General features: G+C 35.9%; 3 protein-coding genes across 3 annotated transcripts in view; all 3 read left to right on the top strand.

Annotated features, from left to right (window-relative positions):
- The first annotated feature begins 248 nt into the window (after positions 1 to 248).
- Positions 249 to 6,944, top strand: LOC135796007 (UNC93-like protein). Its single transcript, XM_065307862.1, has 5 exons — positions 249 to 810; positions 2,358 to 3,072; positions 3,133 to 3,355; positions 3,496 to 3,926; positions 6,567 to 6,944. Exons 1-5 carry the CDS (start codon positions 667 to 669, stop codon positions 6,899 to 6,901), a joined length of 1,848 nt encoding a protein of 615 aa, XP_065163934.1. The 5' UTR covers positions 249 to 666; the 3' UTR covers positions 6,902 to 6,944.
- A 3,508-nt stretch (positions 6,945 to 10,452) lies between these two features.
- On the top strand, positions 10,453 to 12,480 carry LOC135795449 (peptidoglycan-recognition protein LE-like). Its single transcript, XM_065307133.1, has 5 exons — positions 10,453 to 10,812; positions 10,878 to 11,079; positions 11,145 to 11,240; positions 11,293 to 11,473; positions 11,591 to 12,480. The coding sequence occupies exons 1-5, from the start codon at positions 10,540 to 10,542 to the stop codon at positions 11,856 to 11,858; spliced, it is 1,020 nt and encodes a 339-aa protein (XP_065163205.1). The 5' UTR covers positions 10,453 to 10,539; the 3' UTR covers positions 11,859 to 12,480.
- Positions 12,481 to 12,617: 137 nt separating this feature from the next.
- The window catches only part of LOC135796024 (capon-like protein), a 37,355-nt gene continuing 30,045 nt past the window's right edge, over positions 12,618 to 19,927 (top strand). The window contains exons 1-2 of the mRNA XM_065307905.1: positions 12,618 to 13,099; positions 18,721 to 19,326. Coding sequence (XP_065163977.1) covers positions 19,219 to 19,326 — 108 coding nt within the window. The 5' untranslated portion in view covers positions 12,618 to 13,099; positions 18,721 to 19,218. The remainder of the gene's footprint in view (positions 13,100 to 18,720; positions 19,327 to 19,927) is intronic.

Genomic DNA, 19,927 nt, shown 5'->3' on the forward strand with positions numbered 1-19,927 from the left:
AACATTAATATTAAATTTTTTAATTTTTTGTATTTTTGGAAAAAATGCAAATTCTACCGCACGAATAATCATAATTTATGGCACCTTGCGCGCATAAAATTAACCGCCTGCCGCCCTCACACCGCATGGAAAATCGCGCCTCCCGCACGTACTTACCAATGTATCAACAGGTAAATAACGACATGCGCGCATTGTTTAACGCCGAATTATTAATGTGCAATTTGTCGATGGCGAGGTGGCAGTCGCTTCGTATCGCGCGCGCACGAATTTTCCTGCTTTACGCGACCGCCTAAATCCTCGCAAACAAGTGAAAATAAAACTGCGTTTAACTAATTATTAATTACCGGCGGTGGGAAATCTCATCAGTGAAGAATAATAGCCACGATTCGAACAGGTTGGCGTTGCATTCGTGCGCGTTTCGGTGTCGTGTGCGCTCCGACAAACTTTTCCACACACATACACACACACGTGGCGCAATAATTTATCGCAAAACTGTTCGGGCATCGTAATAGCACTAGTCCACATTCACAATTGGAGAAAAAAGCACGAAGTCGTTCACTAGTTTTGCGTGCCTCGTACAATAAGCACAAAACAACACAAAGTGCAACAGTTAATAACTTAATAAGAAATATTCGATTTTTGTGAGGAAAATCATTGGATTAAAATATGAGTGATGATAATATAGCACCAGATGGCGCTGCGGGTGGAGGCGGAGCTCCTCCGGCGCGTCAAAGACGTCAATCGTGGGTGCAGCGGTTCGCTGAAGTGCAAGAACGGCCACGACGCATGTCCATACGCAGCTTTTACTGGGTAAAATAATAAAATAGAAAATCATCACTTTGTCGAGTGATATGTTATGTTATGTTATTTTATGTCCTATGAATACTTCGTAGTCAAATTGTGATATACCTAGTAGATATTTAAGCACATTCCGCGCGTGCCACGTCGCAAAATTTTTGCCCATCATTAAATTTTAATGTGTTTTGACATTGTGTTTCAGTCGAGTTTGTTTTCGGTAACAAAACGAGTCGTAGGTAATCATTAAAAAGCGAACAAAATGGTTGATATCCTTCGGTAGATTGGTAGTGAGTTTCGAAAAAAAATGGAAAATTGAATGAAATTCCTTGTTACACCGGTGATTATCGGGCGATTATATTACATGCGAGTTAGCGGGTTTCGTAATCGACCGTTTTTACCAGCAGAGCGCGAGTTACGCAGCATCCATGTTTGCATCTCTGTGTGGAGATGTGTGTAATGTGTGTTTGTTTAATGAGCGGTAGGTATGTGCACGGCCGGAGCGAAAATAAAATCAAATTGACATTGAATTTAATAAAAGTACCAGTCGACGATTAGTTTATGCTCATTTTATTGAATGATCATATTAAAACTGCGACCTTTAACGCACTCAAAGTAATATTTATGTTTATTTAAGGGGTTATGTTCGTTTTTTGAATTTTTTTGCAAAAATGATAAAATTTTGCGATTTTTTTTTATTTTTAGTAAATTTATTGCAAAAAATTCAAAAATTTGATAAAATAAATTTTAAAACTTTTAAAAAATGTCAAAAAATGCTAATATGAAGAATTTGTGTATTTTGCCTCCGCCATCTTGATAATAATAACATTATTTACAAATAGAAGTATTTTACACAATATTTTGGGCGTTTTGGCTTGATAAATAGTAGGATGTGACAAAAATCGTAATTTTGATGTTTATTTAAGGAGTAACATTCATTTTTATAATATTTTTGAAAAACAACTAAATATTGCAAAATCCGATAAAATTTTAACAAAAAACATTTATTTTTATCAAATTTATTGCAAAAACAAACTTGATAAACCAAATTTTAAATTTCATAATCAAATATCACCAAAATCTTCGAAAAATACAAATTTTAAGCATTTGCGAGTTTTCCCCGTCCGCCATCTTGAAAATTACACTTTAGGAAGACATTTTACGACCATATTCACCTCCCAAAATAATCTACCCATTTTAATTCACTAGGAAGTGACAAAAATCGAAAATTACGTAACTTGTATTGAATGTGATGCTTGTAATAAGTACCTTCGCACGAATTGCGAAAAAAAAAAACACGCCATAAATTTATGCCATCGGAGGTTGTTGCCATCGGTCCGCCCGGTCGACCTTGGCCCCGTCGTGCCGCTTCAACCAGGATAAACGAATCCGAATCAAGATTTCATTTCGGATTTTTGCCGATCAAATTTCACATCAATCTAACGGTACCCAATCAACACACAACGCGCCAATATTACCAAGTAGTACCAAAACTAGTTTAGCATTGTTTCTGTTCAAATTCTGGGTCATCAATTAATTGTAACCATATTTATCATTTCCAGATCGACGAGGAGGGTTATCGTAATCCCGAGATGACCGTGTCCCTCGAAAACTCCGGCGGTGACCGCAATGGCACCGCCAATGGCACCGATGATGTCTACACCGTATCAGTAACCGGTGGTTTTGATAACGAAGGTTTCTCCAAGTCCGGCGAGAACCTTTCGGACCCAGTGAAGAAACCACGTGAGATCAGCGATGAGGAGGCTTCGCAACAGGGCAAATTCAAACTCTCCCGGAAAGAAAAATGGCGCATTTTGAAAAACATCGGCGCTGTGTCCTTCGCCTTCATGATCCAATTCACTGCCTTCCAAGGGACAGCGAATCTCCAGTCCAGTATTAACGCCAAAGATGGTTTGGGTACCGTATCCCTCAGTGCTATCTACGCCGCATTGGTTGTGAGCTGTATCTTTGTCCCAACATTCGTCATCAAACGCCTGACGGTCAAATGGACTCTATGTTTCTCTATGTTGTGCTATGCCCCTTACATTGGATCTCAATTTTACCCTAAATTCTACACTTTGGTACCAGCTGGTGTGTTGTTGGGTATTGGGGCTGCACCCATGTGGGCATCCAAAGCCACTTATCTCACACAGGTTGCTGGGGTTTATGCCAAACTAACAGATCAGTTAGTTGATGGTATCATTGTCAGATTCTTTGGGTTCTTCTTCCTTGCTTGGCAAACAGCTGAACTTTGGGGAAATTTGATCTCTTCACTTGGTAAGTTAAAAGGAATTAAGTAAAAAGTAAAAATTTTAATTTTTTTTTGTTTATGATTAGTTTTAAGCAATCCACATGGCGGTGGTGGGGGTAACGGTTCCTCCCCAAGTGACACCACCTCCTTTGACACCTGCGGTGCGAATTTCTGTGTTATGAACACCAACAGCAATGATAACCTCTCCCGGCCTGATGATAAGGAAATCTTCGAGATCTCTACGATTTATCTCGCGTGTATTTTTGCTGCGGTTGTCATCGTTGCGGTGTTTGTCGATCCACTCTCAAGGTAGGCATGTTACAAATTGTGAAAACTGTACAAATTGACCATTTCCGGTTATGAGATGATTTACGTGTTACATAACCTATAATTACGCATCGCATGCAAATTTCCGAAGAATAATTACAAATTATAACCTAATTATTTAGATATGGTGAAAAACAACGCCGTAATAGCACAGCTGAAATATCCGGTATCCAATTGTTGTCCGCCACGGCGTACCAATTGAAGAAACCCTATCAACAACTGCTGATCCCGATCACGATATGGATCGGTATGGAGCAGGCGTTTATTGGTGCTGATTTCACTCAGGCATACGTATCCTGCGCCCTGGGTATACCCTCAGTGGGCTATGTGATGATCTGTTTCGGAGTGGTGAATGCCATCTGTTCACTACTCTTTGGATCTGTGATGAAGTATATAGGTCGTCAACCTATTATGGCCCTTGGGGCTGTGGTGCATTGTGCTTTGGTCGGGTGGTTCCTGGTGTGGAAGCCACACCCTTCGAATCCATCGGTGTTTTTCATCGCTTCCGGTCTCTGGGGAGTCGCTGACGCTGTGTGGCAGACGCAAGTTAACGGTAAGCGAATTCAAATGCAAGATTTATGCAAATTATTGTTGGTAATGAGCACGTGTACGTGTAAATTTAACCGTGAACAACAATCGCGTCACGTCCGACATCCGAGTGGAGATGAGATGAAAATTGCACAATCAAATGATTAAGTGATTTGGTTGAGTGATTTTGATGCTAGATGAATGAAAATCTATAAAAATTTGAAATGTGTTTGGTTTGTGATTTTATAAAATAGTTGAATTAAATTGATTTCTCGTTGGTATGTTGGTTGTTTGCGCGTGTTCGTGCTCAAGATCCAGATTGGGCTGGATTTGAGATTTGCCTGCGGCGTTTTTACCGAGTCTACCGCAGGTTTTAATGTGGATTAACACACAAAAATATATATTAATATAATACCAGCGCGAGCCTCGTGGTATTATCGATGATGCAAATCCGTGTACGTATTTTGCTGTGTTGAATTTCAAATTCATAAACAATTTTTTTCGTTGTTTCGCGTGGCAATTCCCGCCTGTCAATCGCGTGCTAAAAATTATTATTCAAATTAATTCCACAATCGGAGGAATTGGAAAAGAACAAATATAAAAAACGTTCTACGCATTTGTTACTAGAGTATGAGTATGTACCTACTTAAATTCTCATCGAAGCACGCAGATTAAAAACACGTGTTTCTAAAGCAAAATTAATTTTATTTAAATTTTTGCTGTTTTTATTTGATTGATTGCTGATGAGTTTAATTATATTGTTATTAAATTAGTTTGCATTTTAAGCATTATTTCTAATAAATATTTAAACGAATCAAGAGTGCGTTTAACGCAAGAGAATCGGTTTAAACTGGTTACATGTGGTTTTGAAACGATGCAAAGCAAAGAAGTTTTTAGTTTACTTTATAAAATGTATCGGAAAATTTTTAGTTTTAAATTCTATGTAAACTGGTTTACGTATTTTGAGGTTTTTATCAGTAAAAACACAAAAATTAGCATAAATTTAAAGAAAAACAAAAAATAACCAAATATTTAGATTTTACATGGATAGGCAACTGTTTAATCATTTGTTACACTGGTCATAACCTCAATTATTTTAGTAAAAATGCCGGTAAATATTTCCTGAAGTCTAAATATGAATTCCGCGTCGCTCAGTTGTATTCACTTGTGTTATGTTTAAATGATTTTCTAGTAACGCAACGTGCACCCCAACAAATTAGCTGAAAAATCGTGCTTAAGTTATAGAAATTAGCATTGCAATTTGTAGGGATGTTGGGTTGCATAACCACAACAATATATCAAATGTTACCATCGATGTCATGTCTTTAAAAAATATTCTAGCTCATAATTTGCTATAAATTAAAATATTTTTCATTGTTACACAATAATTCACATCTAAATTTAATTTTTGTTTAGGTCTTTATGGAACTCTCTTCCGTCGTAACAAGGAAGCCGCCTTCTCCAACTACCGCCTCTGGGAAAGCACTGGTTTCGTCATAGCGTACGCATACTCCACACATCTATGCGCCCGCATGAAGCTCTACGTGATGCTGGTGGTGCTCCTCGTCGGCGTCTCGTGTTCGTGCTCCAAGATCCAGATTGGGCTGATTTGAGATTTGCCTGCGGCGTTTTTACCGAGTCTACCGCAGGTTTTAATGTGGATTAACACACAAAAATATAATATAATACTAGCGCGAGCCTCGTGGTATTATCGATGATGCAAATCCGTGTACGTATTTGCTGTGTTGAATTTCAAATTCATAAACAATTTTTTTCGTTGTTTCGCGTGGCAATTCCCGCCTGTCAATCGCGTGCTAAAAATTATTATTCAAATTAATTCCACAATCGGAGGAATTGGAAAAGAACAAATATAAAAAACGTTCTACGCATTACTAGAGTACGAGTACTTAAATTCTCATCGAAGCACGCAGATTAAAAACACGTGTTTCTAAAGCAAAATTAATTTTATTTAAATTTTTGCTGTTTTTATTTGATTGATTGCTGATGAGTTTAATTATATTGTTATTAAATTAGTTTGCATTTTAAGCATTATTTCTAATAAATATTTAAACGAATCAAGAGTGCGTTTAACGCAAGAGAATCGGTTTAAACTGGTTACATGTGGTTTTGAAACGATGCAAAGCAAAGAAGTTTTTAGTTTACTTCATAAAATGTATCGGAAAATTTTTAGTTTTAAATTCTATGTTAACTAGTTTACGTATTTTGAAGTTTTTATCAGTAAAAACACAAAATTAGCATAAATTTAAAATAAAAACAAAAAATAACAAAATATTGCGATTTTACGCGGATAGGCAACTGTTTAATCTTTTGTTGCACAAGTTATAAACTCAATTATTTTTGTAAAAATGCCGGTAAATATTTCCTGAAGTCTAAATATGAATTCCGCGTCGCTCAGATGTATTCACTTGTGTTATGTTTAAATGATTTTCTAGTAACGCAACGTGCATCCCAACAAATTAGCTGAAAATCGTGCTTAAGTTATAGAAATTTGCATTGCAATTTGTAGGGATGTTGGGTTGCATAACCACAACAATATTTCAAATGTAACCATCTTTAAAAAAATATTCTAGCTCACAATTTGCTTGAAATTAAAATATTTTTCGTCGTTTCACAAAAACTCACATCTAAATTTATTTTTGTTTAGGTCTTTATGGAACTCTCTTCCGTCGTAACAAGGAAGCCGCCTTCTCCAACTACCGCCTCTGGGAGAGCACTGGTTTCGTCATAGCGTACGCATACTCCACACATCTATGCGCCCGCATGAAGCTCTACGTGATGCTGGTGGTGCTCCTCGTCGGCGTCTTCATGTACGTCATCGTCGAGATTCTCCACATGCGTAAACTGCGAAGGCAGAAGGAGAAGGAGCGCAAGGCCGCCGCGCTCGAGGCGAAGACGATGCCGCCACCGCCCGTCGAGCCGGAGGAGACCGACGATGAAATCGACGAGATTGACGACAAGATTATCGTCACGCACTTCTAATCATCCAGCACAGAAAAAAAAACCAACACACACAAAATAAAAAGGTAAATAATAAATATTCATCAAAATCATCAAATTGATTGATGATGTAAACGATGTTTTTGGCGGAGTTTTGCACACGAAAATATTTTCGCGATATCCTGACAGTTTAATTAATATTTTCGTATCGGTCGACTTCCTTGTTTATCTCAGTGTATAATTATTGCAACGGCGTCGAAAGAGTTTCGGGCGCGCGCGGCGATAGCGGTTAGCCTTGAATCTCCGACGCCGCAGAGAGGTAAATCATCAGAAATTGCTAGGTGTCAGCGGTATGTGCAATAAAATCTAATTCATTAAACCGCATTAGCATTGGAATTAACGGGTAATAAAAGCAAAGAAATGACTATTAATGATGCACACAAATCTGCCACACAAAACTATTCAATGATACTGATGAATATCGCTATTGTTTCTCGATTAATTCATGATTTCGCTTGCGTAACATTTTGTTTACATCCGAGAAGGTCAATTTATTTATTGAAATTCTTCCTGCAGCCACTTAATTGCCAAATATTAATTAACTCAACGTAAACAAAACATACCGAAACCAAAAACGTGTTTTTTTTAGCTTCACGTTGAGAATAAATTAATTTTAATCTTCAAAATAATAAAATGATGCAATAAATTAGTTTGAAACTGCAGTAAAGTTGGCATTGTATAGCACAAATTAAAAGACTACAACACACTCAGTTACCTATTTTATTTTTAATGCAAGTTGCTTATTTTAATTTAGCACACATGCGAAAACAATTGAATAACGGCAATATTCCGCACGGAAATACACATATGTTCGTAGTAATTTTTAAGATCGCATGTCGAATCGACGAGCAAAACTTAATTTAACATTTCGAATTTAGAAATGATTTTGACTGGAAGCAGAAACCACTTTCTCGTTTCAATATTTGATCCATCAAAATTAAATTTTATTTCCATGTTTGTTAACTATCACTAAACGCCAGCTAATTTTTTTTTTTTTGCTATAAATCAAGTCGAAAGCATCTGCAAAACTTACGAAAGATTACCGCTGGAGGGTATTAGCGCAGTAATATTCTCCTGTTATTGTATCTACAAATTAAATTTTATTTTATTTATTATTTTATTTCAATTGAATTTATGTAAACTCAACAATCCGATTTACAACCTCCTGATGGCGAGATAATTCCCACATTGCCGCCATGGATTCAATAAAAATTCCCAAGGTGCTGCGGTGAACAATTTGCTGGCCAAAAGCAATCCAAAGCCGCAGGTTGAGCAATAATAATCATTTCTCATATGCTCGTAGTCAATACATCGCACGGCATGGCAATCAACTCGCGATTGTAACGATCATTTAATTCCGTAAATTTTAGCACTTAGACCCACATCATCATCAAACGGGCGCTATTTTTTCTCCTCGCTTCTTCTTATATGTCTAGCAGGACGGTAAGGATGCCGTGCGCAAACGTTGAGCGTTAATCGTTAATTTAACTATCAATCTTCGAATGACATTGACTTCTTGTCTGCGCCGCGATAATTTTTCCCACATTCAGTCATTATTATGCAGTGTCGTGTCATGTGTGATAAGAGAGTGCAGTTTTATGCAATCGTTATACTCGCACTCGTAAAATCTGGTTATTTCTTGTTAGTTATTATGTACGCGCTGGCGCGTTGATAAATGGCCATAGATTTCAGATCACCTGTATTTATTCAAAATATGCAAAATCTGAAAGTGCTTATTTTCATTCTAACGCCATCGCATCAAACAGCATATTCCTAGGATACTATATACTCATCCCTACTATAATATTATATAAAATGCAAAAGTCCTAATGTTTATTACACTTTCACGCAAAAAAACTACTTCTACACCGATTCTCCACAAGCGAAAATTTGTATTTGACATATTCTTAGTGGTCTCGAATGGTTATATAGGCTACTTTTATTTAATAAAAAAATTATATTTTAAATAAATAAAAGAAATAGTTTAGCTAATAATACCTCTGTATCTGGCTAATTGACTACTTTTAACGCCATTCAGTATCTGTTATACGAAGTTTCAAACCTAAGTACTATAGTACTATCACACTGTGTATTATCACACTGTATTACCGATAGCTACGTCAACATCAAACTTGGGCAATTGACTACAATTACGGGAGACTGTACAATTATGCAAATTTCCATAGACTATACAGCCATTTTAAAACTTCCTAAGCTATTCTACTTCATTGTGCTACTTCTTCTGTGACTGCTGGTGACGTGTACGGAAGCAACTTCATTATTTTAGATATTCGCGAGCGAAGGCGGGTTAAAGCCAGTGTTATATATTTTCCAATTTGGTGCAAATAAGTAAGTGCAGATTTCGCGCTACTGCCACGCTAAATAGTAAGTTATAAAGTTGATCCTGGGAAAAGCGCTGTTTTTGCCTTAATGTGTATATTCCTACATGTAATACCGTCGTAATCTTCACAGGGGTATTTTTAATACATTTTTTTGCATGCGCCGCGTTACGATATTCGGCTGTACAAATTTGCAAACTATTTTTGCCAAATTTTGTGGTTACATATGGCTTTTGCAGTCATGCAGTTTGCGTTATTCCTAGGCCCAAAATATCTTCAAAACCAAAAATTTATCAAATTTGCTGAGTGTTTTGCGTTAAAAACACACAACATGCTATAATTTTGGATTTTTTGGCATTAAAATGTATTAAATTCAATTATTTCTTTGTTGCAGAAGCTTCAATTTACAAATTTCCGTAAAAAAACTGAAATCTAATAATTTTTCTTTCAAGTGATTAGTATGTATTTAAATAAATAAACGAAATCTCTTTACACACTAGTGACTTAAAATACTTTGTAAAACCAGTGTTTTGCGATGTTTCTGTATAAATGGGTGCTCTCGTACAAAATACAATACTGTCATTACCGGCACAATACGAATAGCTTTGAGATGCACTAAAACCGTTTGCTAGTGAAATGCGATTAATTTTATTGTTTGTTTTTTTTTGCCACGTGTATGATAGGTATTTAAAGTGTTTGAGATCAAAATAGCGCGTTAGCTTTTTACTAATTTCTGTACTTCACTTTTGCTACCCTACGCGAAATAATTTAGGTACTACTTGGCTGCGTATTTCTGTATAATGGGACGCATGATATTGTAATGTTGTTGTTGCACAATTTTGTGTGTAAGTGTACGTTGTTATTTTGTTAATATGAATGGATATATAATTTTAATAACTTTTGCTTAATTTGAAGAGTTTTTAAGCAGTTTTTGATTAAATAGTGTCTAATTAAATTAAAAACAATTTATTCTGACAAAATATCACTAAATACTAACCAAAAACACAAAAAATCACATCTTTTTCTTCGAATTTAAACCGATGCATACAAAAGTGCTTTTAAAATTATCTCTGTCGTTATCACTCCGCAAAGGAAGTAGTCTCCCCAATCGTGTAAATATATTTGCAGACAATAAAAACTCTATATCACTTTAGCAAACGATGATTCATAACTTGATGTTTACTGCCAATTACCACAAAAAAGTCCGACAACCAGTCGGTCCCTACTCGGAATTGGAGGAGGTCGTAAATTGTACTTCACATCAAAATACGAGTTTGTAAAATGTGTGATCAGTCAACAGTTGAAACACAAGTTTCTCTCGTAAACATGCGAGTAAACCCGGCAGAAAATCAATCTCTGAGTGAAAAACTCGAGAAATGCCAGGAATGGCTGGAAAATTGTACAATTAGCGAAGCGCAATCGATTTGTAGTGAGTGTCCGACCGAAAGTGACTCGAACTTTGATTGTTCATCAACAGATTACAGTGAATGCTCATCACAGTCACAGATTGTTTCCAGGACAGACAGAATAACAACTATTGATAATAATAAATGTGTAAGTTGAAAAATTTGAAACAAAAAATTAAATTAAATAAATTTAAATGTTTTTATGCTTTGTAGATTAATAATAAACAGTTAGAATCCATAATTGGACAAAATCAGAATGTTTATGAGAATATTATCGTCAATAAGTCGAAAAGAGTTCATTTGGGTAATGTTACAGTGATTAACGGACCGATTTACATAAAAGAATCACAAAAAACAAAGAAAAACGATGATATTGTTAGTGATATAAAGCCTGAACATCTTAAATTAGCTGAAGGTACTGTTGATTAATTATTTGCTTTATTTAAATTGTTTAAATTATTTTTGTGGTTTTATTTATAGCTCATATTCGTTGGATTGATAGACGTGCGTGGTTAGCGCAACCGCAAGTTGAAGAATACGAAAAACTACAAAATCCAGCTAAATATGTTATTATTTGTACGTAAATCAACGAAAAAAATAGCCATTCCTTAACCTAAATAATTTTTAGGCCACTCTGCAACAGAGGACGCTGGTACGCATTGGGATAATATTATATTAGTGCGTCACATCCAACAATTCCATATAGAATGCCGTAAATGGTCTGATATAGCCTATAATTTTATGATTGGATGTGATGGTTATACTTATAAAGGAAGAGGATGGGGAATACGTGGTGCACATTCATTCAGGTAATTTTTAAAAGTCAAAAAATTAATTTTTACATAATTTTGTTAGGTAGGCAACCAAAACTACTTCAAAATATGCCTGTTGAAAAAAATTAATGTATTTCTCATTTTATCTTTTAGATATAATGCAATCTCAGTAGGTATTTGTTTTGTCGGCACGTTCTGTACAAAACTACCCCCGCAAATCGCGCTGGAACAGGCGAAAGCACTGATCAGATACGGCGTTGAGCAAGGCGAAATCGACAAGGATTACGCCTTAATTGGAAATTGTCAGGTCTCATCGTCGAAGAGTCCCGGCGAGTGCCTGTTCGAGGAAATCCAGACTTGGGATCATTACGACCCGAGTATTACTCTAGAAAATCCTTCATCTTTAATCGAGGCTGCGTAAAATGAAAAAAAAAACAAGAAAAAGACTAAAATTATTTTTATTTTATAGTGATGTTTAACTATTTTGAAACTATGTCTAGGGACACAACATCAATAAAAACTAATTTTGCAACAATTAGTCGCGCATAATTAAAAAACGTGCTCGAATTGGCGGCCACAATGTACGCGACACATTCTAATTTCGACGAGGAGGAACACAAAGCGCGCTGGTTTTATTTTCGCGCATTCATAAAGATTTAACGCGGCGGAATATCGGCCGACGGGAAGTACCGAAATAACGGATAATAAACGCTCACGCAAAGCAATAGATTAGTTAAAAATACTTAAAACTATACCAGGAGACTAATAAACGGCAATAACAATAAATATTTACTTAAATATCTTGATATTTACCGTTTTTTCTGATATTTTTCGATAAAATTCAATAAAAACTAAAATGTGCATTTTTAGTTTATAATACGACCACCAGATGTCGCGACGTACACCGTTTGCAACTAAAATATTTATCAACAAATCAAAAACACGTGTTTTTATCTCTCCTCGTGCATTTCAAGCGAATGTAAACAATAGTTTAGAATGTAAAAGCATATAAAAACAATAAACACGATGTGAATAGAAGTTAATCGTGATTTTTCTATTTTTGTGCAGATGTCGCTGGCAGTACTGAATTCACGCTGACTATCAGCAGTTCCTGCTGACATTTCCCCGCGAAGCCGCCGAAGATTCGAAAGGCTCGCGCCGCGCGTGGTCTCGTCTGCGGAGTCGATCGCCGACGCCGCTCAGGGCGAGTTGTTGCACGTCCCCGGCGCCGGCCGCGACGCGTTTTCCGCCCCCTCGAGACGCCGAAATCGCGTGCGCGCTCACACACCGCGCGCGCGGCGCCCGAAATACCTTCCCGCCCAACTTAAATAATAATAGTTTATTTATAGCCGCCGGCGCACGCGGCCGCCACCGCCGCCACACACACTGATCGTGTCTCTTTACAAAGCGTATCGCGACGCTCAACTTTTCGCAACTTTTTTTCAATTGCAAACCACAAAAAAGTTCAACAAGTGAAGAAGTTAACTTTTACATCAGAAAAACAAAAATAAACAAAATAAAAAGTTTGTGTTTGATCTTTGATTAATCAGTGTTTGGAGTAATCAAGTGTCATCAACAGTGATGATGATTAATTCTCACTTGGATTTAATTGCATTCGGGATTTCTCCGTGGAAATTTCAAGAGTTTTCACCTTAATATCAGGTAATTTTATTGTTTAAGTCAAAGAAATTTCCCTGCTGGCAGTGGTATTAATTGCGACTGGTTCCGTTTCATTAAAAAAATGAAAATAAAAAATCACTCGGCATTTGCAAAACACATGTGTGGATATTTTTAAAATAGATCCAACGGTCTACTACACTAGAAAACCAGAGATGCACTCATTTAACAGTAAATGCGTCTAAAAGAACAGCAAGAAACAAATTTGGCTTTTAATTTAATATTTAATATAGAAATATAATTACTTCATACGAAAACGCATTAAATATTAACTAATAAGCGTGCTACGGTTATGAAAACGATGAATGCGTGTATTGTACACGTGCAGGAGGAAATGCAAATGATTTTGGGTTGGGTTCCTTCGGTAATACCACGCAACATTGCGTTTAATGATGATTTTATCATCAAACAAGTTGAGGTGTGACTCAAAAAATATTTATTTATCAAAAAAATACATTTAAAAAGCATAATTTTGAAAGTTTTTCATAAAAAAATATAAAATTTTGATATTGACATTGAATTTTCTATGGAAGACGTGCACTTAGAAATTCCTCGCGGTGCGCACAAAGCACGAATGACAGTCGTAAAACGCACAAAACGAAAACCTAAAACGCCGCCCGACAACTTTTATATACTTAATAGGATCAGATATGAGCGCTGTGCAAGTTATTCGCCTTGAAAAGTCTTAATATGTTGATTAATTTCTGTGGAACCACAAAAAACAACTTAGCATTTCATCCATCTCGTAATACATCAAGCTTTTCAAGAAGCGCCATCTACATGTGAATTATATAACTATAATTAACCATTAAATGCTTATATAAACTTTTATTTGCTATTTTACACCCTAAAAATTATTTTTTCGTCATAAAACTTTACAAAATTATTTTCTAGACTTATCTGAAGATAACCTGAAAATTTCATCCAAATCCATCAAGCAGTTTTGATGTAAATCGGCAACAAACACACAAACATTGATTTAACCTAAATAAAATCAAATAATTTAATTTTTATTGAGCACAACTGATTATTATGCTTACATAAACAAAATAAAACTATTACTAATTACTTTTTGCTTTGTGTGCATCAACAAAACACTAAATAAACAAATAATTATTGCAATATGCATATTTTCTCACTCCGCATAAATGGCAATAGGTTTAGGTTAAGTAAGAAGTCAACTGTGTTAAGAATAACTAGCTGTATACACTTTATTTTCTTCATCTTCACTTGGTGGTTATCCTTGAGAGCGTTTTTAATTCCCGCACGATGCAATCGCACACGCACCGTATGAGTCTGGACTTTGCTCTCGGCGAAATGACCGCGCATTCTTCGATTATTACGATGATTACGTATGCAGCTGATGTCGACGCCAGAGATGCCTGCCAATATTTTATGCGGCGTTGAATGCACGTTGCGGTGTTTGAATTGACGCCAGCATGAATTCTTCATTGATCTGCATTGATTGCGAATTTCGATTTGTGCCATTCCGACCACACGTCTACTCTAATTGATTGAATTCCCAATCACGATCGTGATGTGTTTTGTGTGTGGTTTTGAATAGGTTCATGTGATACTGGTTGCATACACTACACTATAACCAAAATTTAAGGTTATGAATTCTTAGCTTTTAAACTAAGTTAAAATCAATCAATGTCTGCACTTCCGGTCGTGGTGATTCGTTAACTTGATAAAATATATCCACCCTTATTCAGGGGGTTGGTGTTTGTGTAGCCTCTGTAATTAACTATAAACGAAACGAACGTGAATACTGTCCACACAAGTTGCACTGTGGTGCTTCGACCTTTTCAAACGTCGATTTATATCCATCCCTTGCCCATCCCCAAACAACCCCTCGTTGAATTGAACATTTAATTCTAAACCTTTGTAAACTACCCGGAAAACATTTACATTAATATTTACGGTATTTACGTATGAAAATTTAAAATTTCATCTTTTCGTAATGGCGCAAAACAAGTAACAGAGTTTAACAACTGTAATTAAAGTTAATTAAAAGTAGTGGTAATAGCAGTTTGCCGGCTTTCTATAAAAGGCATCACACGCACGAGAAATGAAAAGCAGAAAATCACCTCCTCTTCGGTCGCATCTTCTCGTTTTCTCTTCTTTGGTTTCTGAGGAAAACACAATGCGCGCTCGGTGCAACGGCGCCGAGTTCATGGTCGCCGCATTCGACCGCTCGAGCTTGACCAGAAGACCAGCGGACCACCTTTGTGTTTGCGCTGCCATGACTATGACTGACTGCGCTCATGCATCATAAGTGCTTACATTCGGTGCATTCATGAGAATACTAGTTCCGCTTTGTGGTTATGTTAGTGTGTGTGTCAATATGGCTGCGGATGTTATTTGGGTTGCCTAGTTACAACACTGTGCCAATATCTTTTTAACGCGTGTGTTTATTTAGACTGCGCGTTTTTTTCGATTACTCCATTTAATACTCTTGTCGAATTTAATGCGTGCTTACACAGACGAAAAAAAAGAAAAAAAAAAAAAACCAACAAAGTAAAGATTCGCTGAGTCAGACTAATTAGATCACAAAAAAATAAAATACTGCAGACGCACGAATTTGAATTTAAATGGATATTTGTATTTGTATTTGGAAATAAATAAATTATTAGTCTAGATTGTACATTGCACGTTGCACCGTAAATTGTAAAACATCAAAAGCGGAAAACAAAGGCAATGTGTCTATGCATCTATGGCGGCGTGAATGTGAAACAAAGAAAATGCGAAATGTTCATTTGTTCGCGAAACAACACCGCAGCTGCGCAGCTGCCGCTCGTGGGAATTCAGAAAATTGCAACCGGCAATCCGAGCACAATCCCTTATAAGTCATGTCGAAAGACAATCGGTTTCATCGTGTGACGAAAGTTAGCCTAACTTAAATCTAAGCGCGCAATTATTTTCGATGTCAATGCGAACATGTGTTTTCTTGACATGTTGACGTTCTCAGCAGTGGAAATAATGATCGGAGGAGGAAAAAATAAAAAATATATAAGAAAGAAAAGCCTTGGACATGAAAATTTATGATTTTTTATTCTATACTAGCTTTAACCCTTGGCTTCGCTCGCGAATATCTAAAATAATGAAGTTGCTTCCGTACGCGTCTGTAGTCACAGAAGAAGTAACAATGAAGTAGAATGGCGGGAAGTTTAAAATGGCTGAAAGTATAGTCTATGGAAGTATAGTGTACAGTCTCCATAGTGTAGTCAATTGGATTTGATGTTGACGTAGCTGTCGGTAATACAGTGTGATAATACAGTGTGATGGTACTATAGTACTTAGATTTGAGCTTCATTGTTGGAATGCTAGATGGCGTTAAAGTAGTCAAATAGCCAGATGCAGAGGTATTATTGGCTAAACAATTTCTTTATTTTATTTAAAAAATAATTTGTTTTATTAAATAAAAAGTAGCCTATAACCATTCGGGGACCCCTAAGAATATGTGTACAAATTTTCATGATGATCGGTTAAGTAGTTTTTGCGTGAAAGTGTAACAAACATCAGGACATTCGCATTTATAATATTAGTAGTAGGGATATGTCAAAATCACACAGATTTTCAATTTTTTACTTAAAAATATTTTTAAATTGAAATTTGTTTTGTTTAACTGCATTTACCCATCCAAATCGCACACTAAATCCAAAAACTAATTTTATTGCATTCGCACTCTGTTTGACAAAATAAATCAAAGTCGTAAATCACTCGCGCACTCACGCTGCAATCGCCTCGTTAAAACGAGTTCATTTTACGAATCCATAAAATATTTATTTTATTATTATATACTCTTATTATGCAAAATATACTATCCCGAAGCGCGTTAATAATGAAAATGTTGCAAAGAAAATTGAAATAGATGCGAATGTTGACGATAAAAAAATCAATTTCCGCTTTGAGCGGATTTAATATGCTTTTTTAGCGTGTTTTATTGTTTGTTGTGGTATTTCGCGGACTGCTTCAGCGATACATTCAATTATCCTGAATCCTGAGCATTTTTTTCCGTGTGTAAAGTCGGATGTCAGCTTGATACTGATTGCGAAATATGTTTGCGACGAGCTGAAAATAACCGCGGTGCAATTTTCGAACGAAATTTTTGTTTTGGTGCAGTTTTATGCCTGGAAATAAAAAAAATGAAGTGTCAATCATTGAAAACGTGATGATTGCGTGAGTATCACTAAGTATTTCCTACATAATTAGTTGCTAAGTAATTATTTACACTAGGAAATGTTAAATTATTAAATTTATTAGTTTTATTAATTTTTATTCTTATTCTGTGCACGAATAACGTAAAATCTTGAAGACAATGCACTGCACGTCGCAGACATGGAAGTAAAACATCATGGATTCATTGACAGTCGGAAACACGTGTTGACGACCGCATCAATTACGGTTGTTGCATGTTGTTGTTGGTTGGTGTTGTCGGTTGAGGCAGAACATGGAACGTGAGTGGCTGATTAAATTTCTCTTTCGTTATTTGTGCTTAACTCTTGTTGCACTTGCTTCAATGCAACTTTGTAAATTGAGAAAATATCTGTCTTTGCTTTTATGGAAATTGCTTGGAATTTGAACGATTTATAGATATAATAGAAATTAGAATCACGAAAGAGAAAAGAAAAGCTTTTGATTGAGATTGAGAAGAAAAGTTTGTTCGAGTTGATATTGAAATTGGTAAATATAAATAATCAATCGTTAAATTGATTGGAATTGATTGAAATTGATGGTTTCATATAAATATGCGATATATTAGTAATAATTTAGATTTGTGGAATTCTTGGCAGGATATCAAGTAAACTGCTTGCAAATAACATCGAAAATGATAAACTTCTAAATTTACATCTGATTTGTTACTTCATTTCATCATAACTCAAAAACTAAAAGTGCTACACTTAATTTTTAAACAATATTAGATTTTATAAACATTAGTAAATCTAAATATATAATATAATGTTGCTATATTGTTTATATAAAAAGTTATAAACAAAAAACTAAAATATTTCATAATTTTTATAATATTCACTTAAAATAGCTGTATGTTTTGATTAATTAACTTATTTTGATTAAATATTATTGTATATTATCCGAAATTTAATACTAAAGGGATATTGGTAAACATGTAACTGTACCTCATTTAGTTTTCGAGTTATTAATTAATAACTCGGTCAAAACATCTACAGTTGCGGTAAACAGAACCTTCACTCAATATGCCAAAGTTATTGTAAAATAATTCCGAAACTAGAAACGCTAGATTAAATATTTTTTCACAGTTATATTCAGAATTAAATCCTTTATTTATTTATGTCAAAATTGGTCATATTTAGTTTTTAATAACAATCTAAACCAAAAATAACAAAATTTATACAAAACCTCAAACATTCAACTTATTTTGTTTATAACTTTTGATATATACATCCGATTTGCACAAATTAAACAATTTTAGATGTAAAATTTAATAATAAACAAATACTGCAATAATTGTACTTACACTTAGATTAGGTTCGGAGATATTCACTAATTACCAAGATAATCACTGCTTTTAACTATGTCACGTTTACCACTCGTTATCACAAGTTATCTTTTGTTGATTCCAGATTGCTCAACCGACAGTAAATCACGCAGCACCGCCAACAAAAGCTCGCACACGTGCAGGAGTATCACAAAGACTCAGCGTGAACCACTGAATCACCTTATTACTTATTGGGATCCCGCGATATTGGACACCGCAAGATGACAAATCGTCGATGCAGCTGAAATAGAAAACGCAGCCACACTCACACTCCACACCAGTCAATGCTCAGTGCTCGCCGCGTTAAATTGTAAATTCATGGAGAATAAAAGCTCGCGCATATTTGAATATTTGAACTGGACTCGTGAAACACTCTTTACTTCCGACCGCGTCGGTAAAGCAGTGCGCGGTTTTTTTTCGCGCGCAAAATAAGTTGTCAAACAAAAGTCTTCAGTGCGAAAGGTGTGCGTAGGAAGAAGCAGTGTGATCTCACGACAGCAAACAAGCTGCCATGTGAAAAGTGCTTCGCCGAAGGTGGTTTTCGCTGTGAAAATTCGAGGATTACGGATTAACGCCGCGCAAGATGCCGTGCAAGAATCAGTATGATCTGGTGCAGAACGACGAGTACGACACACGTATTCCTGTCTATCCAGAGGAGGCTTTCATGCATGGCATTACATTTCAAGCTAAGGTATGTGTCTTTACTATTTATAAAGATTTAAAATCGAAAAAATTAAATTTTTAAATTTAGTAAGGTTAAAAGTATTTTAGTTGAAATTTCAACCGCTAGATGGCGCTTTTGATGTTTGACAGAAACAAAACTACGATTAATTTGAACGATTGTGTTTTCACGTGCGAATGGTTATTATTAGTGCGTAATGGAAATCGTCCGTAAATATTTTCGATGTATTTCGGTCCCACCGCCGTCTCCGCCGCCGCATTTGATCTCTCGGCGCGCGCGGATACATTTTCCGTTTTGTTTACGTTTCACTGGCTGAGCCAAACGTTCGTTCGTTTGTGTAATATAATCGCCTTGACTTCACCGTCTGGCTTCGAGTGTGTTTGATTTATGTCACTCGCCTTGTCAGGGAATTTCCCAATTTCCCAAATCTCGCGCCGCCATTTTGATCTAATTATGTGCGGCGTGTTGAAAATTTGCTTTCAATTAAAACCCGCATTTTTACTGAACAAATTGTTCAACATGATGAAATGTTTTCCGTGTTAAATATTATGATTCATAACATCCGAATTGATTAGCATCTCATTGCAATTAGTCATCGGATTAGTATTAC

The sequence above is a fragment of the Atheta coriaria genome, unplaced genomic scaffold, assembly GCF_025399875.1.
Source record: "Atheta coriaria isolate IRGN ID8LTWV9N9 unplaced genomic scaffold, Caltech_Dcor_3.1 hic_scaffold_7_pilon, whole genome shotgun sequence".
Classification (NCBI taxonomy): domain Eukaryota; kingdom Metazoa; phylum Arthropoda; class Insecta; order Coleoptera; family Staphylinidae; genus Dalotia; species Dalotia coriaria.

Coding starts and splice junctions, on each gene's coding strand:
- LOC135796007 (XM_065307862.1), top strand. CDS start 667: ATGAGTGATGATAATATAGCACCAGATGGCGCTGCGGGTGGAGGCGGA. Junction 3,073..3,132: donor AAATTTGATCTCTTCACTTG/GTAAGTTAAAAG, acceptor GTTTATGATTAG/TTTTAAGCAATCCACATGGC. Junction 3,356..3,495: donor TTTGTCGATCCACTCTCAAG/GTAGGCATGTTA, acceptor CTAATTATTTAG/ATATGGTGAAAAACAACGCC.
- LOC135795449 (XM_065307133.1), top strand. CDS start 10,540: ATGTGTGATCAGTCAACAGTTGAAACACAAGTTTCTCTCGTAAACATG. Junction 11,080..11,144: donor ACATCTTAAATTAGCTGAAG/GTACTGTTGATT, acceptor TTTTATTTATAG/CTCATATTCGTTGGATTGAT. Junction 11,474..11,590: donor CGTGGTGCACATTCATTCAG/GTAATTTTTAAA, acceptor TTTATCTTTTAG/ATATAATGCAATCTCAGTAG.